General features: G+C 41.3%; 1 protein-coding gene across 4 annotated transcripts; it reads left to right on the top strand.

Annotated features, from left to right (window-relative positions):
• The first annotated feature begins 19 nt into the window (after nt 1–19).
• Nucleotides 20–15,536, top strand: cstf2 (cleavage stimulation factor, 3' pre-RNA, subunit 2). Of its 4 annotated transcripts, none has more exons than XM_026145530.1 (14): nt 20–154; nt 403–481; nt 597–766; nt 855–991; nt 1,873–1,992; nt 2,123–2,239; nt 4,845–4,962; nt 7,150–7,209; nt 12,914–13,013; nt 13,548–13,744; nt 13,828–13,952; nt 14,523–14,606; nt 14,996–15,138; nt 15,261–15,536. In XM_026145530.1, exons 1-13 carry the CDS (start codon nt 58–60, stop codon nt 15,119–15,121), a joined length of 1,530 nt encoding a protein of 509 aa, XP_026001315.1. In that variant the 5' UTR covers nt 20–57; the 3' UTR covers nt 15,122–15,138; nt 15,261–15,536. The 4 variants fall into 4 exon arrangements, with proteins under 4 accessions (XP_026001315.1, XP_026001308.1, XP_026001299.1 ...); XM_026145523.1 differs by having other exon boundaries at nt 14,996–15,148; XM_026145514.1 differs by having other exon boundaries at nt 14,996–15,536.
• The last annotated feature ends 10 nt before the right edge of the window (nt 15,537–15,546 follow it).

Genomic DNA, 15,546 nt, shown 5'->3' with positions numbered 1-15,546 from the left:
ATGAACGGATGTTGTCTCCTTCTAGTTTCCGGTGTAACATTAAATTCTGTCCCCAAAATGGCGAACGTATCTGTTGCCAACGCCGCTGCTGCGGCCGCAGCTGCAGCCGCGAATAGAGACCCAGCCGTTGACCGGTCACTACGATCGGTGTTCGGTAAGTTTGTTGCTTTTAGGTCGCTGTGTTTGGGTAAGTTTATCCTCTGGGTGCTCAGGAAGAATGTAAGGAAGCGGGTTGTGAATCAAAACTTGCTAACATGGATGTCAGGCTAGTGTTGCTGTTAGCTGAACACCGCGCGAGGGAAAGTTAAAAAGAAATAGCAAGCAAAGGAGCCTCGAATTACAAATCCTTCTTCTGTTTATTGTCATACTAACACTAAATATTGTGTGTATTAATTGTTTTAGTGGGAAATATTCCGTATGAAGCCACAGAAGAACAGCTGAAAGACATCTTCTCTGAAGTCGGACTTGTTGTCAGTTTCAGGTGAGTGAAGGAACGCGCTAGACCTGGTCCTCTCTGAACTAAGATGTTTTATAGGGTTTTAATAAGTCCTTTTAGACAGTCTTAAATGTGGATTGTTCCCTTTTCTTGTACTCAGGTTAGTGTATGACAGGGAGACAGGAAAGCCAAAGGGATATGGTTTCTGTGAATACCAAGACCAGGAGACTGCCCTCAGTGCCATGCGAAACTTGAATGGGAGAGAGTTTAGTGGTCGGGCTCTCCGTGTTGACAACGCAGCCAGTGAGAAGAACAAGGAAGAGCTGAAAAGTAAGTTTTTAATTTCCTCTCGAGTTTGTTTAGGTAAGCTTCTGGTCATAATCTGTTTCAATACCCAAGCTATTTTTGTCTTGCACAGGTTTGGGAACAGGAGCCCCCATTATTGAGTCTCCTTATGGAGACAGCATCCAGCCAGAGGAGGCCCCAGAGTCCATCAGCAGAGCAGTAGCCAGTCTGCCACCTGAGCAGATGTTTGAACTCATGAAACAAATGAAGGTAGGGTGTGTCCCCCCCCCCCATATACACTTATAACCATCTCCAGAGAGGTGATTGAGGTTTCTTTACTGTACTCTCGGTGAGAGGTGAACTTATCAATAGTAGAATCATCTGCCAAATGGGTAGTCTGTGGTGCATTTAAGAATTAATTTGATGACTTTATGTTCAGCTCTATGTAAAACGTTATGGTCTCCTGTACACAGCCAAATTTAATAAAACCTCTCGCGTTTGAGCGTTTAATAAATGCATGAAACAACAGTGAGTCTTTTAAAGTAAAAAATTTGTTTTCCCAAATGACATCATCTAAAACTGTATGTATGAGGCTCCTTACTCTTTTTTTTTCTTTTTTTTTAATTGTCAGTAGTAAGGATGGTGACAAATGTTTCACACAGTCTGAATCACCTCCAGCTTAACTGTATGCAGATGCTCCACCTTCCCTTTCATTAACAGAGGCTGTGCTGTGCAGCCTGCCACTCTCAGCTCTGCCAGTGAAGCCTCGTCTTTGTACAGCTGGTAGTCTGCTTCATTAAGCCCAAAGAAACGCCACACTGCAGACGTCTTTTGCTTTACTCAGAAAGTCATTTGTTTCACCAAAAGCTTGTGTCAGTAGGAACGCTCCAGATGCTGATTGGAGTCAGTGGCTCCAGATTTAATAGTAGTGGTATTTCTGCAGATTGTGGTCTAATGCCTGTTTGTTAGGGAGTTATGTCTGAGTCATGAGTGGGTAGTAAAAAGTGGTGGTGGGATTAAAAACTAGAGTGTTTTTTCTTTGTTTGTTTGTTTTTTTAAGTCTTTTAGGATGTAGTCAGAGATTTTTCTAGTAGTTTCTAAAATCAGATCCCTTTGGTTTCAAAAAATTTTTTTTCTCTCTCTCCCTCCAGCTGTGTGTGCAGAACAGTCCTCAGGAGGCACGGAACATGCTGCTGCAGAACCCTCAGCTGGCCTACGCTCTGCTGCAGGCCCAAGTGGTCATGCGGATTGTTGATCCTGAGATAGCCTTGGTGAGAATGAAGAGATGAGTCACAGTCAGAAGACAGTTGTTCTCGACTCAGTAAATGTTTATTCTGTCCTGCATTTTAAAGCCAAAGCAAGCAGTATTTTTTTTTTATGTTCCCCTCACTCCTTGTATAGAAAATGCTCCATCGTCAAACAACAGTCCAGCCTCTGATTCCCAGTGGACAGGGCGGAGGAGCACCGACAGTCACTTCTCCACCTACACAGCCGACCATGCCCGTGTCTCAACCTGTGGTAAGCAGAACATATCTTTTGTCATATTACTGTGTATTCTCTTCAACAAAATGTTCCCATTGTGTGTCCTGAAAAATGTGCACGCATGCAAGGGTTGCTGGGATGGCTGTAGCCCAGGAGGTAGAGCAGGTCATCTACTAATCAAAAGGTTAGAAGTTCAGTCTGGCTTCTCCAGTCTCCAGCCTGCATGGCTAGTATCCTCTGGCAAGATACTGAGCCACAAGTTGGTCTCTGATGCATTCATTGATGTATGAATGTGTGAATGTTAGATAGAAAGCAATTAGGTGTTGAAAAAGTGCTTGTATGAATGGGCAAATAAGGCATGTTGTATAAAGTGCTTTGCCTAGAAAAGCATTGTATATGAACCAGTTAATTTACCATGGAGTGAATAAATACTGGTGAAAGGATCACAAAGTCTGGCCCACCAAAAGTCCTGGTCTGGCTTCAGGAAGTGTTAAAATGTGCGGGGTGAAAAGTTTAAAATATTTCTAGATCTCAACAAGTAGTTTGCTTGAGGTGTTTGAGTCTGTCCCAGCTGAGAGTGGGTGATAGGCCGGGTACATCCCGGACACGCACCAAGTCTATCACCGGGCTAACACAGAAAGACCATAATTCACGCTCACACTAACACCTACAGCCAGTTTAGAATCATCAGTTAACCTACAATACAATTCATTTTGCTTATGAAGTTTCCAAACTGAGGAACGTAGTCCGTGGTGATCCGAATTCTCAAAATGATAAGTAACGGCTTCAGTGCTTCTTTTATTACCCCCTTTAGTAGATCATACGCTGAAGCAACCTTTATGAAAGGAAAGTAGATCAATTTTATCTCATAAGTCATAGCGAAGGACCATCTGAGCGTTCCTGAAAAACGATCAACATAACTGATAAAGTAGGCCTGATCATGCAAATGTTATTTGTAAGTGCATTTTCCATTTCCATAACCTGATGATATGTTTTTAATTTTTCTGTTAAACCCACTGGTTGTCTGTGAATAGGAGTTGGTTTGCATGAGAAGTGCAGATTTATATGTTCTCTAAATCCTGATCATACGCTGCATTAATTGATCTCAGTGCATTTGTTGTTTTGCCAGCTTTTAGGATTATCATCAATGAATTTTCTCTTAGAGCCACCTTGGATAAGTGCTGGATACAGGGAATTTCATAGAAATCCTAAACAAGGAGGAGGGGATGAGTTGGATCAGTCTCCAGTAGGAAAAATAAGAAAATAAGATGCTTTTCATTTTATAGGCTTTAAAGTTCCAGCACCTGTAATGATATGATGTTTTTTCCCAGTGGTTCTTCTTCAACAATATAAGAACACTCTGGGGTGAAGTAAAATGTGCATTTTTAATACATCTTTTGGACATTGTAGTTTCAACACTGCACCATCACATTGTTAAAGAGCCTAATGTATGTGCATTTGGATTCTCTGAGCACCACGCTTCTCCATTTCTAAGTCCTTATAACTTCCCCTTCACACCTCGTAGCGTTTTCACCGAGGTTAGAGAAAGGTGATTAGGAAAAGGACACAGGAGGTTATATGAGGGGATGTGGGAGGAAACAAGAGAAACCGTGCAGGGAGAACACAAACTCCACACAGAAAGGCCCCAGATGACTTGAAGGTTTGAACCAAGAATCTTATTGTTGTGAGGCAACCGTGGCAACGTCTGCACCACCATGTGGCATGGCAGTTTGTGGGTTAGTCCATTAATACATTTTAGAACAAGAATTTTCTGCTTTGGTTTAAAAAGAAAGTCACATCCACACAAGCGCTGTATTGAAAAAAACAAAACAAAACCAGTGTCCATTACTGTCAAGCAGCAGACGGCGATATAACCATTAACCGTGTAGAAATGTTGGCCAATCAGATGCCTTGGGGCAACAATAACACAGGGTAGATTATGATACCAAAAAGGAGATAAAGGCACACACCTTTGACGGTGCAAGAGAAGATTTTTGGTTTCCTTGTTTACGCAGAAACTGAGATTTGTTTGAGATTTGTTAATTTTTCAGTGACCTAAAATGGCTCTATGTGTGGAGAAACGCCCAAAGCGCATAGAAAAAGCTACGTTTTTATAAAATACCTGTGTCGGTGTGGTCAGGGTGGAATTATAGAAAGGTACATGTAAAGTTGTTGTTCCTTTGTAGATCCACTGTGAGCTGTAAATTTTAATAGCAGCAGTCTAACTCTGAAAACACCAATATCAATAAATGTGACTATACTTTGTGCTGTAGTAGAGGAGGTCCGGCCCATTTGTTGTCAAACAGTGTGAACATGGCCCATTAACTAAAATGAGTTTGACACCCCTGCTGTAAGCAGTGCCTGATGGCAATGCTACTGCTTGTAGATTGGATGTTTTGCTACAAGGTTTGTCCAGAGCTGGCAGGAGTTCCAGCTCCATGCTTGAATTCATTCGTCTGATCTCAAACGACTTTGAAATGGCGCAAACATGCAGACAGAAATGTAACATAAATGTCACTTAACATGTTTTTGTCCTCAATGAGGGGATCAAGCACCATATGTTCTCTTCTTTATAGATACAGTTTCAGGAGATATTATTTCCATTCATTTCTTAATCATTTTTATTTTGTTATGTCCTCAGCCTGGAATGCATGTCAATGGAGCGCCCCAGATGATGCAGCCCCCTAACATGGGAGTTGTCCCTGGACCCATGCCTGTACCAGGACCTGGGCCTGGACCGGGACCAGTTGGACCTCCAGGTAATCATCAGACCACATGCACGCTTGAAATGGCAAAAGTTGTGAAATTGGTTGTGGTAGTGTGACTCTGGCCACTTGTAGTATAAAGTTACACAAACAAACCATAAATACAGGGCAGGTATCTATCTCTAAGACATTAACTTTATAAAATCATTAAACATTCGATAATCTAGAATTGTTACAAATGTTCCAAGCATGTAAATGAATAAGCTGCATGAAGGCATGTCTTAAATTTGAAAACCTGTCATATTTTATTAGCTGTTTTCTTTGGCGTATAAAACAATCACCAATAATGCTAATGTTTGTCGGTAGACAGCAGTAATTGAAAAGCAGTTTTTCAGTGCAGTGTTTCCAATTAGACAAAAGTGGATTCAAAAAGTATTTACCCCCTTTCTGTTTTTGCATACATTTTAATTTAAAGTGGATACAATTAGCATTATTTCTAGATTGGTCTTTGTAAAACGGTAATCTCAAAAGCTGAGATCTGTCGTTTATATTAGTTATCGCATGATTACTGTGGCAGTCATACTGTAGCCGGTAATTACTATTACCACACATCCACATGTGAATACGTAGAATGTGAAGAATTTTGGTACCCAAAGCTTTCTGGTGTCCAGTTGTTATTAGAGGGTTTTTGTTCAGTCACCACTCCATGTGGTGAGTAGATTGGTTCAGGATTCAGAGGAGCACTCTGTGTGCCTCATGATGATTTAGCCTTATATTTGCTTTTTAAAATTCATCTCCATTCATAATCTGACACAGCCAGCACATGTAATGGGAAGTCGTGGCCTGGATATCTGTTATCTCGAGATCAGCTGGCTAATCCGGAAGCCTGAAACATTGACCCCAGACATTAGCTGATGGGTTCCCAGATTCTGTGCGTCTTATTTGCTTTAATTATTCTTGAGGTGTGTCTTTTTCTGTGTTTTTTAAAGTGGTTCGTTTTCATGTGTTTTGGCCTTCGTCCACATGCAAACACAGTTTTTGGTCTGAAAGTGACCTTTGGGAAATGCCTTCCTTTGTTTCATTGATGCGCAGAGTTTTTGGCACGTGATGTCAGAGACTGTGGTCTTACCTTTTTTATTTACATTAATTAAAAAAAGGACATTTACGTTTATTTACACATGAAGTGTCCAACAGGTTCTCACTGGCCAAAGTTTGTGGCCCACAAACTCTGGGGCAGGGACCGCTGGTGGGGCTTAGAGCCACCACAGATAGAGCATGCACGACCAAGGGCAAAATATAAACTGGAGTTAACTTTAGGTTGAGTTTGTTGATTGTGAAATGCTGGCCATGTTTTTTTTTGTTAATAGCAATTCACCAAATTCAAAAATATCTACAAAATCTAAAAATTGTGAAACTGCACAGTGAGGACTTTTTTCCCACCTTCTGAAGTGGGGCAGCCAAAACTGTGTTGTGTTTACATGCTTTTGACAGCACCCAAACACATTTACATGTGGCCTGCGTCTAGAACTTGATTTGAAGTCCATCTATAGCATGGATTAGAAAGGCACACCTGTTTTTACTGGATCCTGAAATCCAAACTGTTTGCTAGGATGAGGGGAAAAAAAGATAAGACATGAGGTCGATTTAACTCTCTATAGACCACTGTGATAAAATTGTTCCAAGGCATTGATTGAAAACAGGGGTTTCTTCTGTGTAACACAACAAGAAGAGCCTCATTATTTGAGGTGACCACGAACCCAACAATCAGTTTGCATTTCCGCCCAGAGAGTTCAGGTTTTGTCTCATCAGACCAGAAAATCTTTTCCTTCATGCTGATGGAGTCCTTTTAAATGCAGTTCCATGCAACTCTAGTGGAAGATTAAATCTACATGACAATTTCTTGCAAAAAAGGAAGGGGATCCGAATACTTACAGAATCCACTTGCGTCCAAACTTTGCACGTGTCATGGCTCATTTGGATCAGCAGGTGTCACCACAGTCATATAAATAGTGGAGGTTTATCCACAACGATATACGCCATGTGTCCTCGTTATCGTCTTCTCTTTTTGTGTTTTATCTTAAATCTTGGATGTATGCCATCTTGATGATTTTGTAAAAGTTCCCTCTTCTTCACCCTTCTGTACCTTTATTTGTGCATGAGATGATTTCACGAGCGTGCTAAAATGGTGCTTTGCCCTCTTGAGTCTTGTCTCCTGTTCTTCTCACTTTAATGCTGGCTCAGGAAACCTTCAGCATTCTCCCACAGGATCGTCTGGTCAAGCTGCTATCGAGCGGCCTCAAGGTATCACTGTACCTCCTCGGTTCTCCAGTCAGGTCGCAGCCCTGCTAAGCAGTGACACTTTTCAAATATACAGCATATATTTTTGACAGCATTTCCGCTGTAAATAAAAATGACTCATCACACATGCAGCCTTTAGAGAAGTTCATAAGTCTGTGTATATAATTATTACAATCTCAGAGCACTACCACAGCTACACAGGAATATACCAGGTCATGAGTACAATCAATGTTTAGTTTTTTGTTGTTGTAAAGATATGCACAGTTGGGCTGATCAGCTCCAGATAGCAGCTGGGGCCAGTTTGTGCAGATGGTGCAGGTGTTCAGCCTTCAGCCTACTTGTCAGCCTGCACGGGGGAGCTTGATGGATATCATGACAAGGAGTACTGATGCGATTTCATGGAGCGTTTATGTGATACAAAAGGAAGTTTAGACCGCCTCATAGTGACCTGCAGGTGCATCTGACGTCCCAGTTTATTGTTCCTACAACCATGTAATTAATGTTGTTCCAGGATCGTCATCACAGCCGCTTCAAAGTGTAAAATGCAACATTGCACGTGTAAAGAGGAGACTGGGGCGGATCAGTGGATCCATCTCACTTGGGATACCTGGGTTTATGTGCTGTTTGAATTTTTTATGAGTTATTATATTTATTTATTTATTTAATCTCTCTCTCTCTGTTGTAGTTTGGTTACTTTTAGGCACCAGAACAGTGCTGAAAGTTTCAGTAAAAGTTGTTTGGGTTACATTTTCACTAACTATAAAAATCTGCAGAAACCCCTGAAGACAAATGTGTCAACAAATCCTAGTTGACAGCTTTGTGACACACCCCGCCCACATTATGTGAATTGTTTTTTTTATTCTTTTTGTCTGCTTTCTGGAAGCCTAACTTAAACTAATGACGTCACGGCAGTGTAATGGGGAATTTATATTTGTAGTCCTCGAGCAACATTAATCATGATGTTGTAGGAACAACAGTAACACGGGAATATCAGATAGCGGTACAAGTTCAGGTGTAATTGCAAGGCGGGTCATCTGAGTTTGGATCTAAACACTGGTCAGACAGGGTACACGGCCAGGTAATGGCTACAGAGTAAGACCTTGAATCCTAAAGGGTGTTATCTGATTTCCACAGAACTGCAGCTTCTTCTGTACTTCTTGTCCTCGACATGTTTTTAGCTAGTTTTATATGTCTCCTTCGTTTTTCTGCTTCTCTGTTCGAAATTTAACAGAATACAAATGAAGTTAAAACCTTTCAGTCACTACTTTATTTGGGCGATTACAGAGTGATCAGCAGATTCTGCTGTTTGAGATTTGGCAAAGTTGGAAGGAGACTTGAGCTCCCGTTGATCCAGACTGATGGATGTCAGAGGAGATCTCCTGCTCGACACTTGCGCGATCTTAGTTTTTGAGGGGGTGGCGGGACATTTTTCTTTTCTTCCCAAAAGGCCCGCTTATTCTAATTTTCTCTATTTATGTTACATTTTTAGCCGTGGCGCTGTTGCTATGGCAGTGTGGGTAAATTTGGGTCAGCGAGCCAGTGGCGTGGTGTTTCTCATCCATACACCTGTGTGCTTGCAGATATCTGACAAAAATGATTTGATTTTAATTATCAAACGAGATCTGTTTCTAAAATTGTAATAAATGATATTCACTGACTGCTGACTTTTACAGAGCTACCACTCGTTTCTGTAGAGTTGAGCCTGAAGGGTAACGAATTCAGATGTGAGATGTTTATTATTGATAGAGACGGTTTATGGATGTTGCTAAAGACAAAGATGAAAGCGGTGAAATATCTCATACAGTGAGAGCTCTCTGTGTTAGCAGCATTCATTATTTGAAAAGGCACGTGTCATTTGCACTAATGGAAAGAGACTACTTGGCCTTCTTTTTACTCCAGGATCAGCTTAGTCACTTGATAATGACATGAAATTGCTGGCTTTGCTTTCAAGCTGGACGGTACGGTATAACAATGAAGCTGCTTTGCTACTCTCTTGATTGGCTTTTGTTTGTGTTTGTCAGCATCACTTATCGCTTATGAAGTGAGGCTGAAGCCAGTTCAGTTTAAAAAAACAAACCAAAAATCCACATTTTTAACAGGCTGTGCTGTAGTTTATAGCTTTTACTGCACTGGAGAGTGACTGGAGTGATGTCACCATTTGTATCCCAACGATACAAAGAGACACGCTTCCATGCAGTCCTCCAAGAATCCTCACTGCATGTCTCTGGAACCAGATGATGTAAGCAACTGGCGAATATTGATTGGCTGACAAGTGGGCGTAATAGAGAAGGGAACAATAGTGGAGTTGATCTAGAATGGGAGAATGACGAAATTTAAAAAACTTCAGATCCAGGAAATAAAGCATGATAAGCACAGGCGATGGTTGATTTGGACACTCTTCATTGGTTTTAACTACCTGTTTTACTTCAGCTCCTTGAATGTTGGTCAGTCAGATGTAGCGCAGAGCTCAGTTCAAACATACAAGTACCCTCAGACCGGTTGTAGCACATACTTTGTACACTGCCTCCATCTGAGAACAGAGCTCACTGCAGGCAAAGGGGCAGCACCTGGAGTGGAGCAGACGGCATACACGCCACCTTTGCAAGACCATAAATTCTGCTTGAGACGATTCGAGCCCCAGCTGGGGCCTTTCTGTGTTGCATGTCCTCTCTGTGCCTCTGGGTGCTCCAGGCACGGTCCAAAAGCATGCATCGGCTGTAGAAGTGAAGTAGATAAAGAGCTTTACATGTATAGAATAAAGTGTTTTATTAACATATAGTTATGCATGATTCATAGTCTGCTGTACTTGGTCAGTTAGACTAGAAAATTTATAAATACAATTAAACTGGATTACATTACAAGCGCACCCTTGTGTGCGCACCTCCCCCTTCACACATCAAGCACGGTTTAGTCGAAATATGAGAACTGCTCATTCAAACCAGCGCAGACACGGCGTTGCTCTTACTCGGGTGCCCAGCAATAATCTTGACATGTTTGAAGGTGAATATATGACCAGTTGCTGTTGTTCTATATAATATAAACACATTACATACGTGTATACAGAGCTTCACAGTTAACAATGCTGTATGTGAGGAACTAGTTGGCAGAGGTGGGACCAAGTCATTGTTTTGCAAGTCTCAAGTAAGTCTCAAGTCTTTATCCTCAAGTCTCAAGTCAAGTCTCAAGTAATGTCAGGCAAGTCAGAGTCGAGTCTCAAGTCACTGGTGTAAAAGTCCGAGTCAAGTCACAAGTCTGAAACTTTGAATTTCAAGTCCTTTCGAGTCTTTAAAAAAAAAAAAATGAAAAAATAATGTTGCAGTTATGCTAAATGTAAATATTAGACCATGTAATTTTAAAATCTGTGTTTTTCTCAACACATGACAAAATAGTGAACTTAGAAAATATACACAAATTGTGAAATTGCACCTCTTTAAAATGCAGCTCAATTAAACCTAGCTCCAAGAATAATTTTCACCGACAGTTCTGAGATAAGCTGCATGTTATTCTTGGATGCGGTTGTAGGACCAGCTTTAAAATCGCATGACAAAAATATCATACACATTAAAAAAAAACTGTATCACCAACGTAGCCTGGACAACATTTGCTAGTTAGATGAAGTCAGTTATCTCATCTTAGCATATTTATATGCATATTTATAATTATACGGTTCTTGGAGTGAGTGCATACACTCATGAAGTTTAGTAACTTCCGGTCACTGCAACAAGCCCAGGTACAGTTTACCGACGGATGGGTGCAGGACCTTGAAATGCACCGTGTAGAACGAAAGACCATTGTACGTATCATAAGTTTACCAGTCTCACAAATCGTCGTCATAAATACACATTCGTTAACCGTTTATTAATATGACCTTTGAGCTCAACGGTAATTAATTAGTAGTGGAAATAATTTCTGGTTCATTACAGAAATGTAGCAGTGACAATAATACTGTATGCTGTAATCGTACTGGGCAATTAGTGATACAAAAAAACCTGTTTTATCCTGTGAATAAAAGTATATGTTTTTGGTCAATGTACCATAATAACAGAAGCGAAACGCAATATTGTGTCAGGACAATTCACTATTTATGCACAATAAATAAAGGAGCATAGCGCGACAATTTCTGTTCAGCGCCAGACTTGCTTGTAACCTATATCACCAATTATGTTATGAAAATGACGTATTAAGTACTAAAAAACACTGACCTTCGTGTAAATGCTTGGAGCAGACTAACCTGTGAGCTGGAGTGTTCTGGGACGTTATATTTGATCTTTGAATGGCTGCAATCCAGGCCATCCGTCGCGTCTTTGTTACTTCGGAAACATGGCTTGAACAATTTCTCTTCAACGACGTAATCCGATAACAACCGATCTCTTTACCCGTCGGCTTCCCGTGGCTGTCATGCGACCGGCTATTGCAGTTAATAATACAACGGCTTCTTGACATTTTTGTGTTTCTTTTTATCGCTGTATAACTGATTTTAATTGAAAGCCTGCGTGCGCTAGTACCGCTTGCCACGAGTTCCCAGAATCCTTTGCGGTTCTACCCGTGAATGACGTCACATTTTCAATCTCTATATAATATGCATGTTAAATTTTATATTTGGGGTAAAATATCAAGTCTTTTCAAGTAAACCGGTTCAAGTCCAATTCAAGTCCCAAGTCATTGGTGTAAAAGTCCAAGTCAAGTCACAAGTCTTAGAACATTATTTCAAGTCAAGTCTAAAGTCATAAAATTAATGACTCGAGTCTGACTCGAGTCCAAGTCATGTGACTCGAGTCCACACCTCTGCTAGTTGGCACTGCTTGACATCTGGAATACCATCTGCTTAGCTGTCATGACACTCTTCTACAAGTGCCACTGAGAGGACTGTAAACAATGAAGTTGGTGCTGCTCTGCTGCACAAACACAGTAGCGTTACACTGACAAGGAGCCCAGATGATCTTTATCTTATCAGTTTCTTCTAAATTCGTTTTCCTTAGAGTAAATCAGAAGACGTTAACTTTCCCAGATCAACAGAAAAAGATCTATTCATTTGTGATGAATATATTTCTGCTTAAGTGCAGTAAATTAGCCTAATTTGCACTGAGCTAACTGATGGCATCATTATAGGTTGTTGCCTTAATGCTGTAACGCCGTATAAATGGAATATGAGACATCCATTGTTCTTGATCTTTTCTATGCATGCCTCTGTTCGCCATGCTTTCATGGCCAAATAATGTCAGACTTAGAAGACACAAGTAGGCGAACACTCTCAAATCAGCTTTGTGTATACGTGTGGGAGCAGAGTTTTTCTTCTTCTTGTTTTGTGTTTATATAAATTTGCTTTCAAATCTTTAGATCTGCATATTAATGCTGATGAGACCACAATGCTCTACCCTTCCTCCTCTTTGTGTGTGTGTGTGTGTGTCCCTGATGTATCTGTGTGTTGTGACCTTGTTCTGTGGCAGTTTGCTGTGGCCTTTGTGCAGTTTGAGCTAACTGTGTAGGTTTTTTTCTTCTGAGCAAACACTCATCTTTTTAGGAGTGTGCGTGGTTCTTCTTAACTGGAATTTCAGCTTTGAAAGTCATTCGATATGATGACACATCTCCATTTCTTTTCACTAATTAACTGGCAGATGTTTCGTGTATCATCTGTAGTGTGTGTGTGTGTGTGTGTGTGTGTGTGTGTGTGTGTGTTGTGGTTAAATTTATGAATTCTTCCTCTAAGGACCAGGTGGTATCCCCCCAAGAGGCCTGCTGGGAGATGGTCCCAATGACCCCAGAGGAGGAACTCTGCTGTCTGTCACTGGAGAGGTCATAGACCCCAAGTAAGACATCCCATTTTACCTTAACGATACATTTGGGTGTGACTTTTAGGAGTGTCTGTTCCAGTCATTGATGTTGCAAGACTAAAGTCTTTATTTTGTCCTGGCTGATTTGGGGGAAATGTAATGTTAAAGAAAGGTAAACAACAACTGAAACGCAAGTCTGGTCTCTGGCTGCACAAAACAGCAGGACATGGAAGATGGATGTGTCAGCTTGTCAACAGAGATGCTCACTGTGTCTGCTGCCGTCTGCTTTAATAATTCCCCAGGTGGAAAAATATAAATTAAAAGATGTATATTTTGTTGGTTTCTTTTTCACGATTCACTAACAAATGCATCTAATTTCCTGTGACTGGTTTTCTGATGATAAAGCCCTACTCTACTCTACTACTGACCAGAAATACTACTATATAGTAAAATCTTTGCTTAATATCGTTTGAGTTTTAATGCTAGACTATATCAAAGACCACTTTATGGTCTAAAAACTATGACTTGGTTTTAAAAATGTTTAACTTCTCTTATTTTGTGTGCGTTTAGCCGGGGTTACATGGGACCTCCACCCCCCCACCAAGTTCCGCCTGTACACATGCCACAGTTGGGAGTTGCACCCCCTCCAGATATGAGGCCTCCAATGGACATGAGAGGCCCACCCATGGGTGAACCACGGAACATGATGGTTGACCCCAGGGCGGCCCCCATGATGGAGCCACGGGGACCCCCTATGGAAGCCAGAGGTACCTGCCCCTATGAGGCGTCATAGTTTGCGAAAGTCTCGTACTTTGAGGGTAAATTCATCTAATTATGTGTCCTTACATAGGCCGTGATCCAAGGGCAATGGATGCTCGTGTTCCAGTTACGGGTCAGAGGGTTCCCATAGCACCAGGAATGCAAGGCCCTGTCCCTCATGCAATGGGTCCGAATGCTCCGCCACCTGCAAGACCGGTACGTTTGCATCTCTGCATGTCTGTGTCAGCTGTGTGTTTTGGTTTAACTGGAATTGGCCAGGATAGGCATGGTTAGAAGTCAGAGGGTTAGCTCAGGTTTTTGGAGCGTTTTGGAGACAAACTTAAAGAGACAGGGCTGAGATGTCAAATGGAGGGAGAGTGGACAGGATTTCTAGAAAAAGATGAATTCCTCAGGAGGTTCATGGATGTAGTGACAGAGGAGGATGCTAAAGCCTGGGTGAGATGGATATTGAAGATCTGCTGTTGCGATCCTTAAAGGGAACTACCAAAAGAAGACCACTCGCGCGTGCGTGTGTGTGTGTGTGTCTTGATATTGTTATGACATCAGTTGTACGATTTGCGTTACTTCATTCTTATTTTAATTTTTTTCCATGTTTTCATCTATACTTCAGGGCATTCAGGGAGTCAGAATGCTCTAAATTGTTTCATAGGCAGCTTTTACAAAAGCACGAAAATCTGCAAAATACAAGAGAAATCTGTGCTGTCTGGATAATCATTGATGGGTGAAGAACTGTGATCTTACAGTAACACTGTATTTGATCTGCAGGGTGCTGGTATTTCTGGGGTTCCTCCATCAGGAGGAGGCTTCAGTCCAGGTCAGAATCAGGTTTCCACACAGGATCAAGAGAAGGTGAGTGTCACTCTTTGTCACTGCTGCATTTTTATCAGTCAGGATGATGAGTCGGTTAAAAATATCTCGGTATAATTACTTCTGAAGTATTTTATACCAACCGAGTTGCAGGTACATGCAGGTAACATGTAAAATGACCTGTTTTTATTATCAGCTTGCTGAAAGCCTCCTTTCTGCATTCCTGATCATTGATTGCCTTACCTGAGAACAGTAACTATTGTTATTCTGGAACAATAGCTGGCAAAGTATAAACGCTTTTGGCAAAGCTGTATGATTTCTGTGTTATCGAACACTATCATTAGACTGTTGTTCTAGACTGTTCTGTTCAGCTTGTTGGCCAGAAAAACACGTTTAACATCCTCAGCAACATTTTCATTTTCCTCTTTCAGGCTGCCCTCATCATGCAGGTCTTGCAGTTGACTCCAGAACAGATCGCAATGTTGCCGCCGGAGCAGCGGCAGAGCATCCTTATCCTCAAAGAGCAGATTCAGAAGACGGCGAGTGGGGCCCCTTGATGGTCTGACTGATTAAAGTACTGAAAAGTCAGAGCTTCTTTCTTTCCAGTCGCAAATAAAACCTTAGCGCTAGAGTCAAAGGTTTTTGAAATGTTGTGACATCCTCCTTTTTTTCCCCCCCCCCATTTCATCATGTCAGAATTTCCTGTCTGCCCCACTCGGACCAGGCTGCAAAGTGTGAACAGATCTGAAGATATCCCATCTTAGTCTGGAATATTGTACCTGTTCTTTTTGTTTTAAATCATAATGTTTGTTTTGTGTAACATTGATTCACGTGAAGGCAAGAAAAAGTCACTTTCTATGGTGAATGTTGAACTTGAATAAAAGCTCGAGCAAGAATGTCACGTTTTTCCCCTAGAAAAGCCAACTGTTGTTATGTTGTAGCTGTTTTGTGAATAAAACAACAAAAACACACCAATTGCCTT

The sequence above is a fragment of the Astatotilapia calliptera genome, chromosome 2 (assembly GCF_900246225.1).
Source record: "Astatotilapia calliptera chromosome 2, fAstCal1.2, whole genome shotgun sequence".
In the NCBI taxonomy this organism is placed as follows: Eukaryota; Metazoa; Chordata; class Actinopteri; order Cichliformes; family Cichlidae; genus Astatotilapia; species Astatotilapia calliptera.
This window is presented reverse-complemented; position numbering and strand designations above follow the sequence as displayed.

What these genes read in the sequence shown, in the direction of transcription:
- cstf2 (XM_026145530.1), top strand. Translation starts at nt 58, where the DNA reads ATGGCGAACGTATCTGTTGCCAACGCCGCTGCTGCGGCCGCAGCTGCA. An exon ending in GGACTTGTTGTCAGTTTCAG is followed by an intron (nt 482 to 596) that starts GTGAGTGAAGGA and finishes TCTTGTACTCAG; the next exon opens with GTTAGTGTATGACAGGGAGA. An exon ending in CCACACAGGATCAAGAGAAG is followed by an intron (nt 14,607 to 14,995) that starts GTGAGTGTCACT and finishes TTCCTCTTTCAG; the next exon opens with GCTGCCCTCATCATGCAGGT.